The sequence below is a fragment of the Oncorhynchus gorbuscha genome, linkage group LG17 (assembly GCF_021184085.1).
Source record: "Oncorhynchus gorbuscha isolate QuinsamMale2020 ecotype Even-year linkage group LG17, OgorEven_v1.0, whole genome shotgun sequence".
In the NCBI taxonomy this organism is placed as follows: domain Eukaryota; kingdom Metazoa; phylum Chordata; class Actinopteri; order Salmoniformes; family Salmonidae; genus Oncorhynchus; species Oncorhynchus gorbuscha.
Window position 1 is genome coordinate 16,622,919 of NC_060189.1, and position 25,164 is coordinate 16,648,082.

Sequence of the window (25,164 nt, forward strand, 5' to 3'; positions counted from 1 at the left end):
CCATACATATTCACTGTTTTCTATTCTCTCTATTTTCTTTTGCCCAGGACCCTGATGTGATCAACACGCCCCTGCCTGTGGAGTACGGTCCTACAGTGGAGGAGGAGTTGAGCACTGTGATCCGCCCTGACACCCTAGGCAGTCTGACCCCTCTGCTGCTGGGCCACACTGCCTCCCAGGAGTTCTCTCCTCAAATGAGCAGTCTGGGTCTGGGCCTGGGCATGGGTCCCACGTCGCTGCCCCAGCCCCACAATCCCTGTCTGCTGCGGCCCCAGCAGCTACCTCAGGAGGTAGCCTCCTACCGAGAGGCCCTGGAGCCCTGCTGGGCCGAGCCTGTTCCTGCTCCGGGTCCAGGTGTCTGCCCTGGAGCCTGGCTCCACCCCGAGCCCCTCAACTGGCCCTGCTCCAGGGACAGCTCCTTCTCAGGCAGCCAGAGGCTAAAAAACAAGACAAAGAACCTGTGGAACCCAACCTATGGCTCCTGGGTGCTGGAGAGCTTTGGTCGGGGGAAGGCAGCACTATCTCATACCAAGTCCATGCCCCTGTCCAGCAGCTACTCCGCCCCCCAGGCAGGTACCCCTACCTCTGACTGCACCGACTCTGGGTGCGATGGCAGTAGCGGCATCCCTGTCCCCAGCAGTCTGTGCTCCCCGTCCCCCTTCCCAGCCTGCCAGGCCCTCTCTGCTCCCCAGCCCCAGGGTGCGCCCAGCCTCAGCCTGGCGTCCTCCCGGAAGGGCCAAGCAGGGGGGGCCAGTGGAGGCCAGGCCCTGGGTATGGACTTGGCTAAGCTGCAGAGCTTCCCCTGTGGCAATGTCAACTATGCCTACGATGAGCAGAGCTATGAGGCAGAGAGCCTGCCCCTGGTGGTGCCCAAAGGCCCAGAGCCATGCCCCAGCACCAGTGCCAGCACCAGCTGTGCCCCCAGCACCTCTTTCTCCTCCTGCTTCTCCTCCTGCTCAGGGGCAGGCCTGGGTGCGGCCTCTTCCTGTATGCCCAAACTGCTACTGAAGCGCCACGCCAGCTACGGACACGAGGATGTGAGGAGACACACCAAGCCTGAGAAACCCACCCGGGACAGAGACTCAGGCTTCTCTCTGTCTGAGGACCTCAGTGTCACCCCTGTCTAACCCTGGCCCCTGGGGGAGCGGAGCAGAACACTGGAACAGACCCCACACCTCACTGGCCATGCACAGGAACACACTATTGTGTAGCTTTGGTATTACTGATGATGCTTTGTAGTTAGTGTAGACGGTGAGAGATTTATATGAAAGTCCACAGTAGCAAGAAAACACAACAGGTTAAAGACAGAAGGAGATGCTGCTTTGCCAGGAGACAGGTAGCATGTTCTATTCCTGAGGTGGAATGTGTCACAGCCCAAGAAGGCCGTCACTGTTACAAAAGCACATCCAAGCCTCAGAGGATTTATAGGCCCTAGCTGGAGTCATCTGCAATGTCTGGCATCCATTCAAATGTGCAGTGTCTCCTCTGGTTCGGGGATTTTTTGTTAATCCATTCCTTTCTTTGTTTATAACATTACCTTGTAAGGTTTACACTGGAATGAATGACTGGAATTGACTGCTAAATCAATACTGTGAAAACATATAGAAAGCTATGGTTGCCTATGCAGGTGATGGACAAAGCAGAAAGGAGATTTTAAGTATGTGTGAACGTGCTGTGATGGGTACTGAGTAGACCAGAGAGAGTGTATGAACTTGTGATCACAATTATAATTACTTGTGCTATCTACTGTTCTCTATCTGGCTCATAAGCAAAAGTTAATCTCTTGTTTAGAATTGTCATAGTTATTTTGTAGATAGCATTTACATTTTATTTAGTCATTCCACACTTATTTTCTTAATACTTTAGTCTGTTCTACCGTATTATACGCGTTGTCTACTAATACTTTACCCTCTCTAAATGCATTTCTTCTTATAGTGACTGTTCTCACTCTTTAATGAAGAGGGTTTTAGAGACACCAAGAGCAGAGAATGTGATAGTAGAAGCCCCTCTGTCATTTGTCCATCTTGTTCCAACACAGAACATTTGAATACAACTAACTTTCACCTTGGCTACACCAAAAGATGAAATGCTATTATTTGACATTGGAATTTAAACTGTACTAACTCATTACATTTGTAGCAGTTATACTTAATTTACAACGTGTTTTTGTATATGTTTAAGTGTCTTGTAGTTGATCACTGCCATTGGGTCTGCCAGAGCACTAGTTGGTGTTTGTGATGTAGTACTCTACAGTACATCTTACACTCAACAGGGGGCAGCACTCTCATGAAATACCAAACAGTTTGTGTGTGTTTTTCATTGGAGGGCTTGCTTGCTGTTTACTTTTTGATTTCTCAGTATTTATGACACAAGATAACATTTATTATTGTTATGAGCTGTTAAAGCAGTACGGTTGCTGATATACATGTAGGCTTTTTACTCTGGAATAAAGCACACTGGTTACAATAGTGGTATGTCACGATAATGTTCCATGATGCACTGTAGCCACCTCAAAGTCTGACGATATTTCTGACTGTAGCCTAAAGGTGGACAAGTTTTGTCATGCTCTTGACAACTTCACTATTACTCATGATTTGTAAATCTGCTGAGACCTTGAGGGGTGTTTCTTTTAGGATCCATAGGAGCCTATATATTACAGTGAAGAAAACCCCCTATCCTGATTCTACCTGGTAAGGTAACATTTCCTAAAAAAACGTTTGTCTGTGAAAACAATTGCATTTTAGTTCACATGGTTTCCTTTGAATATTGTGTCAAGGCTTAAATTCCACAGATCTAAAGTTGAGTGCATCTAAACAGAAGAACAAAGGCTAGAAACTATGCAATATACTTGTTCTTGTATACTTCTACCCCAAATAAATTAAATATTTCTCTCCTTTGTGTTTTGATAAGTGTTTTATAATACAGCAAGACATATTTTTACTTGTGCATATGAAAAAACTCCCAATACACAACCATTTCTAACTCATTGGGACAAGGCAATAGTGTTTTTCTGAGGTTAGTCTCACGGACTGTCATAATACAATACTTGCTACAATACTTGCGTGATTCATTTTTCATTCATCCTTCGTCATGATAATGAGATGATCCTAAAGACGCACTGGTGTAAGTAACTGTATTAGAATACAGTATGCCTAATGTCTTCAATAAAGTTTGAAAACAAAAAAAAACAAAAATAAGAACATGCTTGATTATCAAAAACTGAAATTAATCAAATCTAATGACACCTTGGAATATGGAATGGGTTGGATTTCTATGCAATACTGTCCCTTACATCGATAGTATTGTAGGGCTTTCTAGAATATACAGGCATTACAATCACAGGTTTGTGTCTGTTCATTCATTTGCATTCATTAAAATTCCCCTAAAATGTATAGTTTGTTCACAAGGCACAGACATACTTTAAAAAACGCAACCCCTTATCTCCATGCTACAATAGCTTCAACAATACGCTGAGATACAATTTGTTGTGCTGAATAAGCTGGAAGTTTGATTTACACAGTATGTCTACTTTGTGATTGAGGGGACCCTTGAGACTGTATATTACTGCCAGGGTCCTCTAACTACTGGAATGGGGTAGTCCGATCCCTCCCAGGTGGTCATAGCTTAAAGGCACTCATTACTTCCTTCACAAGTTCCTTTGTTAGTCAAAGAGCCCAGTGTCCTCATCAGGTTGTCCAGTCCCCACATGTATCCGTCCTCTCGGTTGCCCTCCTGCCAGGGTATGGAGTGGTCCAGAGTCTGTCCCTCTGGTAAAGCTGTAGTCTTGCCGAAGTCAATGAGCCAAACCTCAGCTCGGTCAGTGTGGTCATGAATGAAGAGGAGGGAGCTCCCAATCACCTTGGAGAGAGAAGACGTGTACTCATTACAATAACCACTGGGCACACACTGGTTGAATCAACAGTGTTTCCACATCATTTCAATGAAATTACATTGAACGGACATGCAATAGACGTTGAACTGACATTTTTTGCCCAGTGTGTATTATCATTTATATTATTTACCGGTAAACCTCATAAAAGCTCTTAGATGTGTTTAATATATCTAGTGGGATGAACAAATGTCAACAGAAAACAGGTGCAGATGAACTAAAGCTTCTATATTCACCTCGTGGCTCTTGAAGAACTCCGATGACATCAGGGCTTGTTGAATTTTTGCTAGTTTACTCAGGTAGGAATTCTGTATTAGAGAGGCAATACGATTATTCTGGTTGTAGAGTTGAGACTTGGGAAACTCCCTTGATAAATTCCTTAAACCAATAGAGGTTATATGTCTAGGTCGTTCAATTCTATTTGCTATCTGTCATTCCAACAGGATCTACTGTAGTGTATAATGCCATTTGGGTTGCTCATCATATCCAAATATTTACCAATGTGTATCACTTTTCATGAGATTTTACAAAAGACAGGTAAAGTCAAACCAATTGGTTTGATTGTTCAAGTATTCACTTTACATAAGACAGGTATGTACTGTATGTCTCTACTTGTCAAAAATCAGCAAACCATGCAAATGAATGCGGATGCAACACAATAACAGGTAAGACTAGTAGCTGTCAACCTACTAGTATGTTTGTGTTGTTTGTGGCAAAGTCCCTGAAGATCTGAGTGATATCCTCCTTAGACCGGGTCTTCTTGAAATCCGTATGACACGTCCCGTCAGCTTTCTGAGAGAAGGAACGGTCAATATGTTGAAAAGCAGCACTGTCCACGTGCAACAAGGTCAAGGCTCCGACATTACTTTATTGCATACAGTATGTAATGAACTTCACATGAGAAAACTGTCAAATGAACCATGAAAAAAGGTTTTAGTCCAGGAATAAGCCTTTTGTATTCGTTCTGTTTTAAATGAAAAGGGATCTCTGTGGTTGCGTTTTGAGTGAACACTGACTGAATTGCTTCCTTCATGTTGACACTCAGGTTGATACGTGGGTACTTGCTTTGATTCCTTCGATGCGGAAGCCCAGTGTGTGTGTGGAGCTGAGGGTCTCTCTCCACTGCATGTAGCGGGGTTTGGTGACGGCCCTCTGGAGTTGCTCCTGGGGGCTGGGGGCCTCACTGTCCACCTCCAGCATCTTGTCAAACAGGTCCCTACGGAGCTTAGGCCGCTCTCGGGCTCGCACCACCTCCTCCTCCAGATACGTCCTGAGGAGAGGACAACAGGGAGACACGCTGAGGGGCCATGACACTATTTAGCACCATCACGGCTAAGTGACTTTTCATTTGGTCTTGTTGTGTATGATGATAGCTGAGTGGCATTACAGACAATGGCATGTTATACTTAAGCAATAAGGCCCAGGGGGGTGTGGTATATCGCCAATATACCATGGCTAAGGGTGGTTCTTCTGCTTGACGCAAAGAGGAGTGCCTGGATACAGCCCTTAGCCTTGGTATATTGGCCATATTCCACAAACCCGTAAGGTGCCTTATTGCTGTTATAAACTGCTTACTAATGTAATTAGAGCAGTAAAAATAAATGTTTTGTCATACCAGTGGTATACCACAGCTGTCAGCCAATCAGCATTCAGGGCTCGAACCACCCAGTTTATAATGTGACCTTTGTATGCTTTAGATGGTAGAATTGACTTTCTAAGGTTTCTATTCAACCTGTATCACTGAAGTGTTACAGATTATACAATATAAATGTAAAGGTAATGTAGGATTGATCTGACATATGCAGCGTTTACCGTAATGGAAGTCTCCGCTAACGCGGGAACATTGCCTTTACATTTCAATCATGCTGAAACGCTGAACTTCCGCTATGCGGATTCAATAGAACCATACGTCTTACTTGGTAGAGTCCTATGTTCAGTGAATTTCAGTTTCATTCTGAACTTCCTCTGTATAAAAAAGGAAGCAAGGAGGACACTCCAAAGTACACAGCATGACTGTTTAACTGGTTGATAGTATGAGTGTTTGTTAGCAGTAGGTGAGAGAGCTTGGGTGGTTGTGTGTGTTTGTCAAAAGGGAGTCACCAGGGACACCCTGTGCCTGCACCCCATCTCCCCACTGTGTGTGTGTGTGTGTGTGTGTGTGTGTGTGTGTGTGTGTGTGTGTGTGTGTGTGTGTGTGTGTGTGTGTGTGTGTGTGTGTGTGCGTGTGTGCGTGCGTGCGTGTGTGTGTGCGTGCGTGTGTGCGTGTGCGGTTCTTTCTGGCTGTGTACAGGAAACATGTGGCTCAGTAGTGACGGCCTCTCTGTGTGCCTTGACGCCCCACCGGCTGTGTGTGGCAGGAAATCCTCAGAGAACCAGTAACAACAGGTGTTTTATCAAGAGCAAACAGAACAGGTTGACAGTCTGTATGTTCTACTATCAGGAACACTGACGTGTAAGAGGGATATAGATAAATTACAGTAGTCCAACAATGATTTGTTAGTATTTCCTCAAAATTGCTTAATCCTGCTATAGGGCCAGACATATGTAGTGTTCTACACATTATTATAGAACAGACATACTGCTGCTCCCTACTCACTACTGCTGCTCCCTACTCACTACTGCTGCTCCCTACTCACTACTGCTGCTCCCTACTCACTATTGCTGCTCCCTACTCACTATTGCTGCTCCCTACTCACTACTGCTGCTCCCTACTCACTATTGCTGCTCCCTACTCACTATTGCTGCTCCCTACTCACTACTGCTTCTCCGTACTCACTATTGCTGCTCCGTCCGTACTCACTACTGCTGCTCCCTACTCACCTAGCTGCTCCCTACTCACCCAGCTGCTCCCTACTCACCCAGCTGCTCCCTACTCACCCAGCTGCTCCCTACTCACCTAGCTGCTCCCTACTTACTACTGCTGCTCCTTAACCCCGTAGCTGCTCCCTACTCACAACTGCTGCTCCGTACTCACCGAGCTGCTCCCTGCTCACCTAGCTGCGCCCTACTAACCTAGCTGCTGCTCCATACAGACCTAGCGGCTCCCTACTCACTATTGCTGCTCCCTACTCACCTAGCTGCTCCCTACTCACGACTGCTGCTCCCTACTCACTACTGCTGCTCCCTACTCACCTAGCTGTCCCTACTCACTACTGCTGCTCCCTGCTCCCTACTCACTACTGCTGCTCCCTACTCACTACTGCTGCTCCCTGCTCACTACTGCTGCTCCATACTCACCTAGCTGCTCCCTGCTCACCTGGCTGCTCCCTACTCACCTAGCTGCTCCCTACTCACTACTGCTGCTCCGTACTCACCTAGCTGCTCCCTACTCACCTAGCTGCTCCCTACTCACTACTGCTGCTCCTTACCCCCCGTAGCTGCTCCCTACTCACAACTGCTCCGTCCGTACTCACCTAGCTGCTCCCTACTCACCCAGCTGCTCCCTACTCACCTAGCTGCTCCCTACTCACTACTGCTGCTCCTTACCCCCCGTAGCTGCTCCCTACTCACAACTGCTGCTCCTTACTCACCGAGCTGCTCCCTGCTCAGCTAGCTGCTCCCTACTAACTACTGCTGCTCCCTACTCACCTAGCTGCTGCTCCATACAGACCTAGCGGCTCCCTACTCACTACTGCTGCTCCCTACTCACCTAGCTGCTCCCTACTCACCTAGTTGCTCCCTACTCACTACTGCTGCTCCCTACTCACTACTGCTGCTCCCTACTCACCTAGCTGTCCCTACTCACTACTGCTGCTCCCTGCTCACTACTGCTGCTCCCTACTCACTACTGCTGCTCCCTGCTCACTACTGCTGCTCCATACTCACCTAGCTGCTCCCTGCTCACCCAGCTGCTCCCTACTCACCCAGCTGCTCCCTACTCACCCAGCTGCTCCCTACTCACCTAGCTGCTCCCTACTTACTACTGCTGCTCCTTAACCCCGTAGCTGCTCCCTACTCACAACTGCTGCTCCGTACTCACCGAGCTGCTCCCTGCTCACCTAGCTGCGCCCTACTAACCTAGCTGCTGCTCCATACAGACCTAGCGGCTCCCTACTCACTATTGCTGCTCCCTACTCACCTAGCTGCTCCCTACTCACGACTGCTGCTCCCTACTCACTACTGCTGCTCCCTACTCACCTAGCTGTCCCTACTCACTACTGCTGCTCCCTGCTCACTACTGCTGCTCCCTACTCACTACTGCTGCTCCCTACTCACTACTGCTGCTCCCTGCTCACTACTGCTGCTCCATACTCACCTAGCTGCTCCCTGCTCACCTGGCTGCTCCCTACTCACCTAGCTGCTCCCTACTCACTACTGCTGCTCCGTACTCACCTAGCTGCTCCCTACTCACCTAGCTGCTCCCTACTCACTACTGCTGCTCCTTACCCCCCGTAGCTGCTCCCTACTCACAACTGCTCCGTCCGTACTCACCTAGCTGCTCCCTACTCACCCAGCTGCTCCCTACTCACCTAGCTGCTCCCTACTCACTACTGCTGCTCCTTACCCCCCGTAGCTGCTCCCTACTCACAACTGCTGCTCCTTACTCACCGAGCTGCTCCCTGCTCAGCTAGCTGCTCCCTACTAACTACTGCTGCTCCCTACTCACCTAGCTGCTGCTCCATACAGACCTAGCGGCTCCCTACTCACTACTGCTGCTCCCTACTCACCTAGCTGCTCCCTACTCACCTAGTTGCTCCCTACTCACTACTGCTGCTCCCTACTCACTACTGCTGCTCCCTACTCACCTAGCTGTCCCTACTCACTACTGCTGCTCCCTGCTCACTACTGCTGCTCCCTACTCACTACTGCTGCTCCCTGCTCACTACTGCTGCTCCATACTCACCTAGCTGCTCCCTGCTCACCTAGCTGCACCCTACTCACCAGGCTGCTCCCTACTCACTACTGCTGCTCCGTACTCACCTAGCTGCTCCCTGCTCACTACTGCTGCTCCGTACTCACCTAGCTGCTCCCTGCTCACCTAGCTGCTCCCTACTCACTACTGCTGCTCCGTACTCACCTAGCTGCTCCCTGCTCACTACTGCTGCTCCCTACTCACCTAGCTGCTCCCTGCTCACCTAGCTGCTCTCTGCTCACTACTACTGCTCCCTACTCACCTAGCTGCTCCCTACTCACTACTGCTGCTCCGTACTCACCTAGCTGCTCCCTGCTCACCTAGCTGCTCCCTGCTTACTACTGCTGCTCCGTACTCTCCTAGCTGCTTCCTGCTCACTACTGCTGCTCTCTACTTACTACTGCTGCTCCCTACTGCTGCTCTCTACTCACTACTGCTGCTCGCTGCTCACCTAGCTGCTCCCTGCTCACTACTGCTGCTCCCTACTCACCTAGCTGCTCCCTACTCACTACTGCTGCTCCGTACTCACCTAGCTGCTCCCTGCTCACTACTGCTGCTCCGTACTCTCCTAGCTGCTTCCTGCTCACTACTGCTGCTCTCTACTTACTACTGCTGCTCCCTACTGCTGCTCCCTACTGCTGCTCTCTACTCACTACTGCTGCTCACCTAGCTGCTCCCTGCTCACTACTGCTGCTCCCTACTCACCAGGCTGCTCTCTACTCACTACTGCTGCTCCGTACTCACCTAGCTGCTCCCTGCTCACCTAGCTGCTCCCTACTCACCTAGCTGCTCCCTGCTCACCTAGCTGCTCCCTACTCACCTAGCTGCTCCCTGCTCACTACTGCTGCTCCCTACTCACCTAGCTGCTCCCTACTCACTACTGCTGCTCCGTACTCACCTAGCTGATCCCTGCTCACCTAGCTGCTCCCTACTCACCTAGCTGCTCCCTACTCACTACTGCTGCTCCGTACTCACCTAGCTGCTCCCTGCTCACCTAGCTGCTCCCTACTCACTACTGCTGCTCCGTACTCACCTAGCTGCTCCCTGCTCACTACTGCTGCTCCCTACTCACCTAGCTGCTCCCTGCTCACCTAGCTGCTCTCTGCTCACTACTGCTGCTCCCTACTCACTACTGCTGCTCCGTACTCACCTAGCTGCTCCCTGCTCACCTAGCTGCTCCCTGCTTACTACTGCTGCTCCGTACTCTCCTAGCTGCTTCCTGCTCACTACTGCTGCTCTCTACTTACTACTGCTGCTCTCTACTCACTACTGCTGCTCGCTGCTCACCTAGCTGCTCCCTGCTCACTACTGCTGCTCCCTACTCACCTAGCTGCTCCCTACTCACTACTGCTGCTCTGTACTCACCTAGCTGCTCCCTGCTCACTACTGCTGCTCCGTACTCTCCTAGCTGCTTCCTGCTCACTACTGCTGCTCTCTACTTACTACTGCTGCTCCCTACTGCTGCTCCCTACTGCTGCTCTCTACTCACTACTGCTGCTCGCTGCTCACCTAGCTGCTCCCTGCTCACTACTGCTGCTCCCTACTCACCAGGCTGCTCCCTACTCACTACTGCTGCTCCGTACTCACCTAGCTGCTCCCTGCTCACCTAGCTGCTCCCTACTCACCTAGCTGCTCCCTGCTCACCTAGCTGCTCCCTACTCACCTAGCTGCTCCCTGCTCACTACTGCTGCTCCCTACTCAACTAGCTGCTCCCTACTCACTACTGCTGCTCCGTACTCACCTAGCTGATCCCTGCTCACCTAGCTGCTCCCTACTCACCTAGCTGCTCCCTGCTCACCTAGCTGCTCCCTGCTCACCTAGCTGCTTCCTACTCACCTAGCTGCTCCCTACTTACTACTGCTCTCTATGCACTACTGCTGCTCCCTGCTCACCTAGCTGCTCCCTACTCACCTAGCTGCTCCCTGCTCACCTAGCTGCTCCCTACTCACCTAGCTGCTCCCTGCTCACCTAGCTGCTCCCTGCTCACCTAGCTGCTCCCTACTCACCTAGCTGCTCCCTACTTACTACTGCTCTCTACGCACTACTGCTGTTCCCTACTCACTACTGCTGCTCTCTTACCTCACTCCCATCTTGCAGTCCATGACACTGGGTCTATCAAAGTTGACTAGTAGATCAGTCATATGTAGGAAGGGATCCCCATCCCTCTCCACCACACCATAATATCCTGGTACAAAGTCCTGGAGAACGTCTCCCTGCAGCCTCTCAAAACACAGCTTCTCATTCTCAGAGAACTTCTTCAGAATGGTGCCTTCGCCGCCAGCTTTGAAATTACCTGGAAAAGATAAGCACTGACATTCCACAGCAAACCACTAACGACTGACATTTTCCGATGGAATCTGACATTGTGTGTAATGGGTTAGTATTGTATCAAAGTGGCCAGTAGTATACAGTACTGTCTGTGTCATGTGCTTTATTTTGTGTGGAAGATGTACAGTACACATCATCTTACATTAGTGCTTGGTTCTTGGTATGCTGCTGTGATAGGTGAGGGATCACGTCCATGGTGACTGTGTTTTACCTTTGTGTCCAGCTAGTTGAACCCAGGACAGGTTTCTTCTTTGTGGGGAAACAAAAGGCCAGTTGACAATAGTCTTTATCTTCCACCAGGGTTTGCTCTGCTGAAGAAGGACCAAGCACAGGAACAGTCAGCTTTACCTCTATGGAGTATCTGTGTCATTATTAACCAGGCAGAGACACTGTCCTCAAGCCAGCGCTCAACAGTAGGCTGTATGTAAATGAAGTTGTACAACGATAATGATCTTGGATAATAATCATGTTTTGAATTCAGTTGATGACAGACAGCTGTCTAAATCACTTGGCCACTGTTAATTTGGTCATTTGTTACTGTACGTCATTAACCCTAGCTTCATGTCCTCGTCCAGGCTCAACTCGAATCCTAGCCTCAAATCTAACCCTGACCCTTAACCCTGGCCTCATCCGCAAACATATTAGTCTCTTTGCTACATGTTGTCATTTCTATGGAACTCACATTTCCCTACCAGCTGCTGTGTATAGTCACACTTGACTGACTTGCTGTTGCCATGTGCATTTGCATTAAGACACAGTCATGGAGATCTTGTTCAACGAGATCTGGATGATTCAGGCATAGAAATGATGACATTGTTTCCCCATGTGTGATGAGATGTTGAGTGAGTCACACATCATGTTCACAGCAGACATGCTTCACAGACAGAAAAGTACTTAGCATGTGCTTGATTACACAGAGATGATACATAATGTTATTTTTGAGATAGATTTCACCGTAGCTAGATGTACAGTGATTCAGGGTTATGACCAAGACAGAGGTCAGAGGTATGTCAGTATGCTGAGATCGCAGTAAAAGGAGGAAAAGCCCTGGTCATTGGATTCAGTGAAAGAACGACTCATTCTGTTGAGTGTACACACCAAACCCAATAACAGATCCCACAGCCACTCTGAAATGTCAAGTGGTATGCTCCACTCACTGGTGTTGTTGATGTGGTGTATAAAGTTGAATTGTTGTTGTAATAATAGTCGGCTGTGTGGGTGTCATATTTCCACACAGGCCTTCAACACTCTCTCAAACACATAATAGTGACAACCTATTAATCAACATGTATTTTTTTAAGCCCTGTGCTCTGTCAAGAGAAAGAAATATGAACATATAGCCCCTCCATTTGTGGCTACACAGTTATTCTTAAAAAAGTAGTGTAAAATATGAAGTAGAATTTCAACATTGTGGAACATGTTTCAATTCCTGAAAATAAATGCTACATTTTAACTGTATGAGGTGTGTTCTCTCACAAACTACAATACAACGCAATGTTTGTAAAAATGTTTATTTCTATAACCCTCTAGATAATACATTCCTGGTTAGTTCTGGGACACACCTTACTTTGTAAAGCCGGGCCTAATGTGGTTGACAGACTGACAGAAAATAAAGCGTCTACAATCAGCTGCAAATAGAGCCTACTACATAATGAACTCGACCAATTACAATGTCATAACAGTAACAAGAACAGGAACAGGGGAGTAACAATTGTGTATGATTCACTCAAGCTGTTGATTCACTCAATAATGTATGATTCACTCAAGCTGTTGATTCACTCAATACTGTATGATTTACTCGGTTTCTCAACCTGGCACATTATAATATGAACAAGCATTAGCATACGCATATTTGACAAATGGCTAGCATCGATAAATGTGATGTCATAAAAATTCAAGCCTCTTTTTCACTACAAGTCACTGTCATACTAAAAATACAGAGAACTGATAACTTAGTGTACAAAGTAGGAGTATTCTTTCGGTGATGAAAGGTCAAATCCTAAATGTCAATGTGGCTGAAATTGGCACACAACCATTTGTCATAGACTCATAGGACAATGGGGGTGGCTTGTACTGCAAGTGTGGGGCTGACTGGACACTCTATCTGCTATAAACAAAGGGTATAGAGAGTTAATGCAAACTCTATTTTCAGAACAGGGAGACACTTTTTTCCATTACCATTGTTTGTTTTGAATGACTAGAAAGATCAATAAAAGGGTTGGGTTTGAGAGCTTTTCAAGTGGCCTGTCATACTGACATGCCCCTGTTGAAACACTGAACACTGAGCAGTGAGCACCACAATGTACACAACCTTCCCTTCCAGCAGGGCCAGACGATGTGTATTCAGTGTGTTTAAAGGAAGTTGACAGCTTAGAGCCTTCTATGGAGCTGGCTGAGCATAGTTCTGAAGAGTTACACAGAGGTACAAAGTAGAGGTCGACCGATTATGATTTTTCAACGCCGATACCAATAACGATTATTGGAGGACCAAAATTTGTAATAATGACAATTACAACAATACTGAATGAACACTTATTTTAACTTAATATAATACATCAATGAAATCAATTTAGTCTCAAATAAATAATGAAACATGTTCAATTTGGTTTAAATAATGCAAAAACAAAGTGTTGGAGAAGAAAGTAAAAGTGCAATATGTGCCATGTAAGAAAGCTAACGTTTAAGTTCCTTGCTCAGAACATGAGAACATATGAAAGCTGGTGGTTCCTTTTAACATGAGTCTTCAATATTCCCAGGTAAAAAGTTTCAGGTTGTAGTTATTATAGAAATTATAGGACTATTTCTCTCTATACGATTTGTATTTCATATACCTTTAACTATTGGATGTTCTTATAGGCACTTTAGTATTGCCAGTGTAACAGTATAGCTTCCATCCCTCTCCTCACCGCTACCTGGGCTCGAACCAGGAACACATCGACAACAGCCACCCTCGAAGCATCGTTACCCATCACTCCACAAAAGCCGCGGCTCTTGCAGAGCAAGGGGAACAACTACTCCAGGTTTTGAAACGCTATTAGCGTGCAACCCGCTAACTAGCTAGCCATTTCACATCGGTTACACCAGCCTAATCTCGGGAGTTGATGGGCTTGAAGTCATAAACAGCGCAATGCTTGAAGCACAGCGAAGAGCTGCTGGCAAAACGCACAAAAGTGCTGTTTGAATGAATGCTTACGAGCCTGCTGGTGCCTACCATCGCTCAGTCAGACTGCTCTATCAAATCATAGACTTAATTATAACATAATAACACACAGAAATACGAGCCTTAGGTCATTAATATGGTCGAATCCGGAAACTATCTCGAAAATAAAACGTTTACTCTTTCAGTGAAATATGGAACAGTTCCGTAGGTGGCATCCATAAGTCTAAATATTCCTGTTACTGCACAACCTTCAATGTTATGTCATAATTCTGGCAAATTCATTCGCAATGAGCCAGGCGGCCCAAAATGTTGCATATACCCTGACTCTGCATGCAATGAACGCAAGAGAAGTGACACAATTTCACCTGGTTAATATTGCCTGCTAACCTGGATTTCTTTTAGCTAAAAATGCAGGTTAACAAATATATACTTCTGTGTATTGATTTTAAGAACGGCATTGATGTTTATGGTTAGGTACACGTTGGAGCAACGACAGTCCTTTTTCGCGAATGCGCACTGTATCGATTATATGCAACGCAGGACACGCTAGATAAACTAGTAATATCATCAACCATGTGTAGTTATAACTAGTGATTATGATTGATTGATTGATTGATTGTTTTTTATAAGATAAGTTTAATGCTTGCTAGCAAGTTCCCTTGGCTTCTTACTGCATTCGCGTAACAGGCGGGCTCCTTGTGAGGCAGGTGGTTAGAGCGTTGGACTAGTTATCTGAAAGTTTGCAAGATTGAATCCCTGAGCTGACAAGGTAAAAATCTGCCGTTCTGCCCCTGAACAAGGCAGTTAACCCACCGTTCCTAGGCCGTCATTGAAAATAATAATGTGTTCTTAACTGACTTGCCTCGTTAAATAAAGGTGTAAAAAAAATATCATATATTTTTTTAAATTGTCAAAATCGGCGTACAAAAATACCGATTTCCGTTTGTTATGAAAACCTGAAATCGGCCCCAATTAATCGGCCATTCCGATTAATCGGTCGACCTCTAGTACAAAGCCACTGATGTCGGAGACAAAGTCAAATATGGCTTCTGACAACAAGCAGATACAGAGGCCTTAGAAGTCGTACATGTTTTTACTGTTCACAAGTGACATTATTTGAACAGTTTGTTGGATCATCACATACACAGCAAAATCTTCAGTGTTAAAAAACCCCACAGAGTGTGTTAAATCAACACTGAAAGTGTTGAGTCTGTGGACCCCTATAGACATCGGAACAATGTTAAATTAACACACTGCTTAGTGTAAAGCCAAATATTTCCCAGAGTGCCTTACCTTTCGAGTCCTGAGGTACGGCCTGAGGTATGAACTTTTATGCACTCATAACTGACCTTTGTACCACTACAGTGAAAAGTGTTTGTACCCCTTTAGGAAAAAATCTTGAACCTTTTTTTCTGAGCGTGTAATAAAATGACCTGAAATTCATGGTTTATAGGCCACATCAGGCCTGCAAGTCACATTATGCTGGTTTAGGGAAAGTGGATACCTAGTCTGTTGCACAACTGAATGCATTCAACTGAAATGTGTCTTCCACATTTAACCCAACCCCTCTGAATCAGAGATTGCAAGGTGCAAGGTGAAGTGAAAATCCTATAGGAATCCAGCCAGTGTGGGGATATCCAACTTTTTGAATTTTGTATCATACACAACCTGTATTCAAAATGACTGCCAAGGTTGGGAAGGCTAAGCTATGAGACTACCTAAAGCATCTAAACTGGGACAACCATTTCAGTAATGGGTGCAGCAATAATTCTAAGTAACATATTTGATTAATTTAGAAAATGTTGTAATTTATATTTGAGTAGCATAAGATTAATTGATTATTAAATCAATGTACATGCAAAAACATAGATATTGATAGAAACAATTCAAAAAATATATCTACAATAGAGCATGCCGGGAAATATGATAATGATGTCAAGGTTTTGGTTCAAAGTAATGTATGAGTTTCAGGCCCCTGTATTAGGATAAAACTAGGGCCTCAAAATAAGGCCTTATGAAATACGTATGGTACTGTTTAAAAAATATATGTTTTATGACAACATATTTGCTTAGGATCTCACTTGGTGAAGTGCGTAGTACTGAAAGTGGATGAATGCAACAACCATGACTCTCTCTTGCCTAGTTAAATAAAGGTTAAATAAATACAAAAAATAAAATAAATGTTCCGGTGTCTCAATATTACACTGTTGATTTAACACTCACATTTTTTTTTTTTTTTTAACACTGGAGAATTTGCTGTGTTGTTATTCACAGCTACTTTTATGTTCTAGGGTTTAAAACTACGGTATTGTCCTGAAATCACAACTGTATCACTACTTTATCAATGCAAGTCATCAGTCAAGTGTTGAAGTCAAATACAGCACCACCCTCAGTCCTCCTGAATCATAGGTCAGGTGTACAGCAGCACCTGTATTCAGTGCTAAAAGACAATGCTAAAACAAGATGGCCGCCTCATACGAGAGACCAGGGTGGTTTCAAACTTTTTGAAGACCATCAGACAAAGGAAAATACCACCCAAACACTAACTTTTGGCATTTGTTTCATTAGTTTCATTAGTCCATTGTTGTCCCAAAATGTTTTGCTTGTTGGCACTCAAGTTTTCAAGATATGTAACTTTCAAAATAAAAAAATCATCACATGATGCAAAATCCATCATACAGGGCTAATTTCTGTATTTTGAAAGTTACATATCTTGAAAACTTGAGTACTGACAAGAAAACATTTTAAGACTATGTCAACAATGGACTAATGGAACAAATACCAAAATATTGTTTTGGGGTGGAGTTTTCATTTAAGATGGGGGGGGGGGTAATCTAATTCCTTTCCACTTCTGTGTTGTCTCACAGACAACTCGATTCATGTCTTAAGATTATCTTTAAGATAGGCCAATAGTTAGCTATCTGACATGATCACAAACAAGTCAAAATAAACCATTAGAGTACAGTGTCTGTAATTCAAATCAAATAAAAGTTTATTTATCACGTGCGCTGAATACAACAGGTGTAGACCTTACAGTGAAATGTTTACTTACTGGCTCTAACCAATGGTGCGGGGAAAAAGGTATGTGTGTGTGTGTGTAGGTAAGTAAAGAAATAAAACAACAGTAAAAAGACATTTGAAAAAAGAGTAGCAAGGCTCTATACAGACACCTGTTAGTCAGGCTTATTGCGGTAGTACGTACATGTAGGTATCGTTAAAGTGACTGTGCATATATGATGAACAGAGAGTAGCAGCAGCGTAAAAGAGGGGTGGGGGGGGGGACACAATGCAAATAGTCCGGGTGGTTACCTGTTCAGGAGTCTTATTGCTTGGGGGTAAAAACTGTTGAGAAACCTTTTTGTCCTAGACTTGGCACTCCTGTACCGCTTGCCATGCGGTAGTAGAGAGAACAGTCTATGATCACTGGGGCCTTCCTCTGACACCGCCTGGTGTAGAGGTGCTGGATGGCAGGCAGCTTTGCCCCAGTGATGTACTGGGCCATACGCACTACCCTCTGAAGTGCCTTGCGGTCGGAGGCCGAGCAATTGCCATACCAGGCAGTGATGCAACCGGTCAAGATGCTCTCGATGTTGCAGCTGTAGAACCTTATGAGGATCTCAGGTCCCATGCAAAATCTTTTTAGTTTCCTGAGGGGGAATAGGCTTTGTCGTGCCCTCTTCACGACTGTCTTGGTGTATTTGGACCAATCTCGTTTGTTGTTGATGTGGATACCAAGGAATTTGAAGCTCTCAACCTGCTCCACTACAGCCCCGTTGATGAGAATGGGTACGTGCTCGGTGCTCCTTTTCCTGTAGTCCACAATCATCTCCTTAGTCTTGGTTACGTTGAGGGATAGGTTGTTATTCTGGCACCACCCGGCCAGGTCTCTGACCTCCTCCCTATAGGCTGTCTCGTCGTTGTCGGTGATCAGGCCTAGTACAAGGGAGTACAATCTGAAACGTGAGCTTGGGCGGTATTCAGATTGCCATAACTTCATAACGACATAGTGCCATACTGGGATTTGCGGTAATACCGGCATTGAACACAAGGGGCGCTATTTTCAAACCCCACTCTGCCTCTGTAATCCAAAGGTTGGCAATGCTAACAAGTACATGTAAAATCCCATAGAGAATGCTAACTAAATGCTAATGAGCGCATTGCGGACATTTTACACAGTATCTGACCTAAACTACTTTCAGGATAGACATCCCAGCTCATAAAGTTATATAAGTAACTCAAAAATGCTACTCAGTTGGCAGCACGCACAAAATCAATATTAGACAGCAATGCACTTGATCCAGGAGGGTGTTCTCTGCTGTTACCAAGTGAAGCTAGATTTTGTAAGACGCTAACAATTTAGCTAGATAGCTAGCTACTAAATTAGCAAACCAAATGCACAACTTCAAAGCATTGCGCACATTCTAGACAGTTAACTTAATAGTTATAAGATATGTAGCTGGGAAACATTTAGTGTCACGTCTGCTCCAGCTCCCCCCTCGCGATTGAGGGCGCCAGGCTGCCCTGCATCACGCATCATGCATCCTGCCATCTATGACGCACACCTGCCTTCCCTTGTCATGCGCATCAGTGATATTGGACTCAACTGGACTCAGTCATCACCTGTTTATTTCCTCCCCTATATTTGTCAGTTCCCTTGCTCTGTTCCCTGCTGCTGCATTAATTGTTTATTGTCTGTATTACTTGTTTGCTGATGCTGTTCCTGTCTCGTTCCATGTCCGTTCCTTATTAAATATTTGACTCCCCGTACCTGCTTCATCTCTCCAGCGTCATCCTTGTGAAAGAATGCAGCAGCCAACATACGAAGCATCGGGGAGTACTGGCATTCCGGTTGGTGGTGACATCGGCTCTGGGTTGCCACCAATGGAACCAGGGGTGTCTAGCCAGCTCGTCGGCCGTCCATGCCCTAGCTGGCTCGAGAGGTTTCCTTTCCCCGGTTGGCTCGGACAGTGCCCTTCACACGTCGGGCCTCAGCCAGATCATCAGTTCTTGTTCGCCCAGCCGGTCCAGGAGTTTTTTTGTTTTGTTGATGACGTCGGGGTGGATTCCGCCGCCGATGGAACCGAGGGTGCCTAAGCCGGCCCGTCGAGCTTCCACACCCTGACTGGCTCGCAAGGTTTCCATCCCACGTCACACTCCACCGGATCACTGGGCTCCCTCGCTGCAGCGGGATCCACAGGTGTCTTGCTTCATCCGGATCGTCGGGCTTCCATGCCTCAGCCGGCTCCCTCGCAACTGCCGGTTTGTGGTGCTTCCACGCCCCAGCTGGCTTGCCCAGCGCCCATGTCTCGGCCGGTTCGCCCAGGTGGGACGGCATGTGTGACATTTAGTTGTGAATTCCAAACCGCAACTAGATCACCTGGGGCGTGCTGAACAACAGTGAGTGACTCACAAGCCGGTCTCTCATCTTGTGTGCTTGTAAACAAACAGCACGCGACTCAGGACTACCGGTAAGCTTCATAATGAAAAATAATGTGACAGGTGAAATGAAGAACGCAATCTTCTTTATGTTCTAATGTCTTGCACAAGATGACTTTAGGTATTTACAAATATAGCTACAAATATTCAAATGTATGAATTTTTTTTTAAAAAATTAGTTTCAACTGTATTTACGGTATTGAAAAACCATCCTTTGGCTATTTCTAAATACCCCGGTATACAAGGTATACAATACCCCAGTATACAAGCATAGTGAAATGGCTTGGGGGCTCTGTGGCAGTCGCTGGTCTGGCTGCATCACTGTCATCAGGTTGGCTGACTGGAATGCTTTGGACGACGTGGCTGGGTGCAGCTCTGGCAAATGCTTGGCTGTCTCAAGGAATGGGAATGGGTGCTGTGGATGCCGGGTTGGTTCCAGCACCGACTAAGGAGCGTGAATGGATGCCCGTCATGGCATCGGTGCAAGTGGCAGGTTTGGGGTCAACTCTGGCAGGCCTGGGGTCATCTCGGGCAGCTGCTGGGCGGACTGGCACACTGGCGTACAGGGGGCTGCATGGCAGCTTGAAGCTCAGGGTTCTGCATTTCTGTCTGGACATGCTGGAGTCCTTGGGCCATCTGATAGGCCAAGGCACTGGCGAAGGCACTGGCGAAGGCACAGGCTGAAGAATCTCCTTGGGAGCTGGTGACCACCTGACATGCTGTAGTCCGGGTGACGGCTGAACTAGCTGGCGGTGCAAGCCGGGACCAAGCAATCAGAGGCTGCTGCACTGCCTGGTACACAGGATACAGTTTGTCGGTTCTGTGGTACTCTGGACCTGAGGTGCAGGCCAGGCATTGGGGTACTGCCAGTAACCAGGTGGAGGTATTGGAGCTGGTGGCTGCTGGACAGGAGCGGGACTCTGGATGGGCGCTGCAGGGTTTCTGTGTCTGTGTCTTGCTTTCAGGGCCGTAGCTACATACAGTTGAAGTCGGAAGTTTACATACACTTTAGCGAAATACATTTAAACTCAGTTTTTCACAATTCCTGACATTTAATCTGAGTAAAAATTCCCTGTCAGTTAGGATCACCACTTTATTTTAAGAATGTGAAATGTCAGAATAATATTAGTAGAGAGAATTATTTCTTTCAGCTTTTATTTCTTTCATCACAATCCCAGTGGGTCAGAAGTTTACATACACTCAATTAGTATTTGGCAGCATTGTCTTTAAAAAAATTGAATTGGGTCAAACGTTTCGGGTAGCCTTCCACAAGCTTCCCACAATAAGTTGGGGGAATTTTGGCTCATTCCTCCTGACAGAGCTGGTGTAACTGAGTCAGGTTTGTAAGCCTCCTTGCTCGCACACGCTTTTTCAGTTCTGCCCACAAATTCTCTATGGGATTGCAGTCAGGGCTTTGTGATGGCCACTCCAATACCTTGACGTTGTTGTCCTTAAGCCATTTTGCAACAACTTTGGAAGTATGCGTGGGGTCATTGTCTATTTGGAAGATCCATTTGCGTCCAAGCTTTAACTTCCTGACTGATGTCTTGAGATTTGCTTCAATATATCCACATCATTTTCCTTTCTCATGATGCCATCTATTTTGTGAAATGCTCCAGTCCCTCCTGCAGCAAAGCACCACCACAACATGATGCTGCCACCCCTGTGCTTCACGGTTGGGATGGTGTTCTTCGGCTTGCAAGTATCTCCCTTTTTCCTCCAAACATAACAATGGTCATTATGACCAAACAATTATATTTTTGTTTCATCATAGCAGAGGACATTTCTCCAAAAAGTACGATCTTTGTCCCCATTGCAAACCGTAGTCTGGCATTTTTATGGCGTTTTTGGATCAGTGGCTTCTACCTTGCTGAGCTTCCTTTCAGGTTATGTCGATATAGGACTCGTTTTTACTGTGGATATAGATACTTTTGTACCTGTTTCCTCCAGCATTGATACAATGTCCTTTGCTGTTGTTCTGGGATTGATTTGCACTTTTCGCACCAAAGTACGTTCATCTCTAGGAGACAGAACACTCCTTCCTGAGAGGTATGATGGCTGCAAGGTCCCATGGTGTTTATACTTGCATAGTATCGTTTGTACAGATGAACGTGGTACCTTCAGGCGTTTGGAAATTGCTCCGAAGGATGAACCAGACTTGTGGAGGTCTACAATTTTCTTTTTGAGGTCTTGGCAGTAGAAGCCAAGGTAAATTGCTAGCTAGCATTAAAATTATCTTATAAAAAACAATCAATCATAATCACTAGTTATAACTACTAATCCAGGGTATATGCAAGTTTGGGCTGCCTGGCTCATTGCGAACTAATTTGCCAGACTTTTACATAATTATGACATAGATTTAAGGTTGTGCAATGTAACAAGAATATTTAGACTTAGGGATGCCACCCGTTAGATAAAATACCGAACGGTTCCGTATTTCACTGAAATAATAAATGTTTTGTTTTCGAAATGATCGTTTCCGGATTCGATCATATTAATGACCAAAGGCTCATATATCTGTGTGTTATTACGTTATAATTAAGTCTGATTTGATAGAGCAGTCTGACTGAGCAGCAGCAGGCCCGTAATCATTCATTCAAACAGCACTTTCGTGCATTTTGCCAGCAGTTCTTCGCAAGCACAGTGCTGTTTATGACTTCAAGCCTATCAGCCTAATGGCTGGTGTAACCAATGTGAAATAGCTAGCTAGTTAGCTGGGTGTGCGCTAATACTGTTTCAAACATCACTCGCTTTTAGATTTGGAGTAGTTATTCCCCTCGCGCTTCAAGGTCCGCGGCTTTTGTGGAGCGATGGGTAACGATGCTTCAAGTGTGGCTGTTGTCGATGTGTTCCTGGTTCGAGCCCAGGGAGGGGCGAGGAGGGAGACGGAAGCTATACTGTTACACTGGAAATACTATAGTGCCTATAAGAACATCCAATAGTCAAAGGTATATGAAATACAAATGGTATAGAGAGAAATAGTCCTATAAATACTATATTAACTACAACCTAAAACCTCTTACCTTGGAATATTGAAGTCTCATGTTAAAAGGAACCACCAACTTTCATATGTTCTCATGTTCTGAGCAAGGAACTTAAACATTAGCTTTTTTACATGGCACATATTTTTTACATGGCACATATTTTTACATGGCACATATTTTTATATGGTACATATTTTTACATGGCACATCTTACTTTCTTCTCCAACACTTTGTTTTAGCATTATTTAAACCAAATTGAACACGTTTCATTATTTATTTGAGGCTAAATAGATTTTACTGATGTTTTATATTAAGTTAAAATAAGTGTTAATTCAGTATTGTTGTAATTGTCATTATTACAAATGTAAAAAAATATATATATTTTTTAAATTGGCCGATTAATCGGTATCGGCTTTTTTGGTCCTCCAATAATACAAAGTTTGTATAACATTCACCAGTAAATCATGTTTTATAGTAGCCTCAGGCCGTATTGGCATTTCTAACACATCAGACCATTTTTTCCTTGAGGCCCCCATTATTATCCAGATCATGATCATTTTGCACAAAAAAATATAACAGGTTAGACAGGCCCACTAAGCAAAAGATTGACCAGCCCAAATGACCATCCAGTCTGCCCCCGGTTAGAATAGAATAGAATCCAATAGAATATAAGAGAATAGTCTAACTATTTCCCCCCAGAGTTACAGTGCTCTGGGTGTAATTGGGTGTAATTACAACGTAACAACAATATTACTGTATTTGAATGAAGAATAGTCTATACTCACTTCACTCGTGTCCTCACACAAATGTTCTAAAGTGATATTGCCCTTGCTCTTTGTCTCGTTGTCACTCAGAATGTCATCCTCTGACTCTTCCAACATGATGGAGGAACCTGTTGATGAGATCGAGGAGTTTGACAATTTCCGTCGCAGAGAGCCTTCCACATCAGCCCAGTCCTCCTGCTGGATCTCCCGCGAGCAGCCTCCATCTGGGGTTATTGTCACCTGCGGTACACGGAGCGCCTCCATCATACTAGTTTGCACTTGAGTGGTGTTAAACTCAGATAACTTTACTTCTTTCACCTGGCAGAGTTCATCGCGAAGCTCAGATGCTCTGCGGCTTGTTCTGCGCTCTTTAACGAACCCATCACTAATACCAGCGCCAGACAGTCCTGCCTCCTTGGAGGCCTTTCTCCTCTTCTCTCTCTCCTTCGGCATTCGACTGATGAACGTGAGCGGGTTCACAACCGACGCGGTGTTATCAAAATTGTACGGCGCTACGATTGAATTTAACCGCTGTCAATCAAACGTGGCCATCTCAATACAGTAGGCCTACTATTTTTGAGTCCAAGTCTCAGTATATTAAATATTGTGCAATACTGCAATAGGTTTTCATCTGTTTCGGCCACTGTCCGATAAAAACGAGACGTTTCAGGCGGTCGTCATCTGCGGTCCAATTTGCTGACTGGTGTTTTGGGGAACCCCTTTCCTTAGCTCACATCTCGTCGACAGTGTTAACCGAAGACACACGCTTTTATCTTCCGCATTGATTCCGTCTCTCTTCCTGGCAGAAATATATGGTCAGTGCAATCCGGTATCCTTGGGACGCCCATAAACACTAAACCTTAACTCACAACCTAAACCTTACCGTAACCCGTTTAAATATCAACTTCAATGGGGTAGGGACGTCCTAAGGATCCTGCATAGCAAACCTTGTATTTTGAGTTTTCACGTTACTTCCTCATTCAGTCTTGCACTCTGCAAAACAAATATCACCCACTGCGCACAAGCGGTAGAGGGCCAAAACAGGCTACACCTGTTCCAGCTGTTGTAGTTGTCAACTGAACAAAATCAAATGAACAGACAACCCATGTGTAACTCTGTGTTGTCTGTTAACACTGCTATGCTTTATCTTGGCCAGGTCGCAGTTGCAAATGAGAACTTGTTCTCAACTAGCCTACCTGGTTAAATAAAGGTGTTCTCAACTAGCCTACCTGGTTAAATAAAGGTGTACTCAACTAGCCTACCTGGTTAAATAAAGGTGAAATAAAAATAAAATAAAAAGGGGGGTTCAAATCTCTCACTGAAAAACTATGATGTTGAATGAGGAATATTTTCACTGTAGCTGCACAAACAAAGGCAATATAAAGTTAATGTAACCCAAACTGAATTGATGTTTTTTTTTCACTCAGCAGATTAATGAGTCGCCATCACGAGCTGTCTCAGGAACCTTACTGATTTATAATGGCATGATTTATATTCAACCCACTGGGCACACGCTGGTTGAATCAATGTTCTTTCCACGTAATTTCAATAAAAATTAATTGAACCAACGTGGAATAGACGTTGAATTGACGTATGTGCCCAGGGGGAAATATGAGATGAATGAGGAAACTGTCTGCAATATCAAGTCTTTAATGTGTTGTGGTATGGCTGCAGACAGCAGACAGTAGCGATATGGTACACTGTTGTTAGCTCACTGACCGTAGATAGTATTCCTGGGGGTGTGTGTGTTC

General features: G+C 45.4%; 2 protein-coding genes across 4 annotated transcripts in view; one reads left to right on the forward strand and one right to left on the reverse strand.

The window, feature by feature from the left end:
• The window catches only part of LOC124001883 (leukocyte tyrosine kinase receptor-like), an 84,613-nt gene extending 81,720 nt beyond the window's left edge, over window positions 1–2,893 (forward strand). For both annotated transcript variants that reach the window (XM_046309015.1, XM_046309016.1), the window contains exon 29: window positions 48–2,893. In XM_046309015.1, coding sequence (XP_046164971.1) covers window positions 48–1,127 — 1,080 coding nt within the window. In that variant the 3' untranslated portion in view covers window positions 1,128–2,893. The remainder of the gene's footprint in view (window positions 1–47) is intronic.
• On the reverse strand, window positions 2,456–24,411 carry LOC124001884 (inositol-trisphosphate 3-kinase A-like). Of its 2 annotated transcripts, none has more exons than XM_046309018.1 (7): window positions 23,435–24,411; window positions 11,281–11,377; window positions 10,821–11,034; window positions 4,955–5,159; window positions 4,580–4,681; window positions 4,126–4,197; window positions 2,456–3,858 (listed from the first exon to the last, which is right to left on the reverse strand). In XM_046309018.1, exons 1-7 carry the CDS (start codon window positions 23,864–23,866, stop codon window positions 3,625–3,627), a joined length of 1,356 nt encoding a protein of 451 aa, XP_046164974.1. In that variant the 5' UTR covers window positions 23,867–24,411; the 3' UTR covers window positions 2,456–3,624. The 2 variants fall into 2 exon arrangements, with proteins under 2 accessions (XP_046164974.1, XP_046164973.1); XM_046309017.1 differs by having other exon boundaries at window positions 11,281–11,380; window positions 23,435–24,409.
• Between the last annotated feature and the right edge of the window lie 753 nt (window positions 24,412–25,164).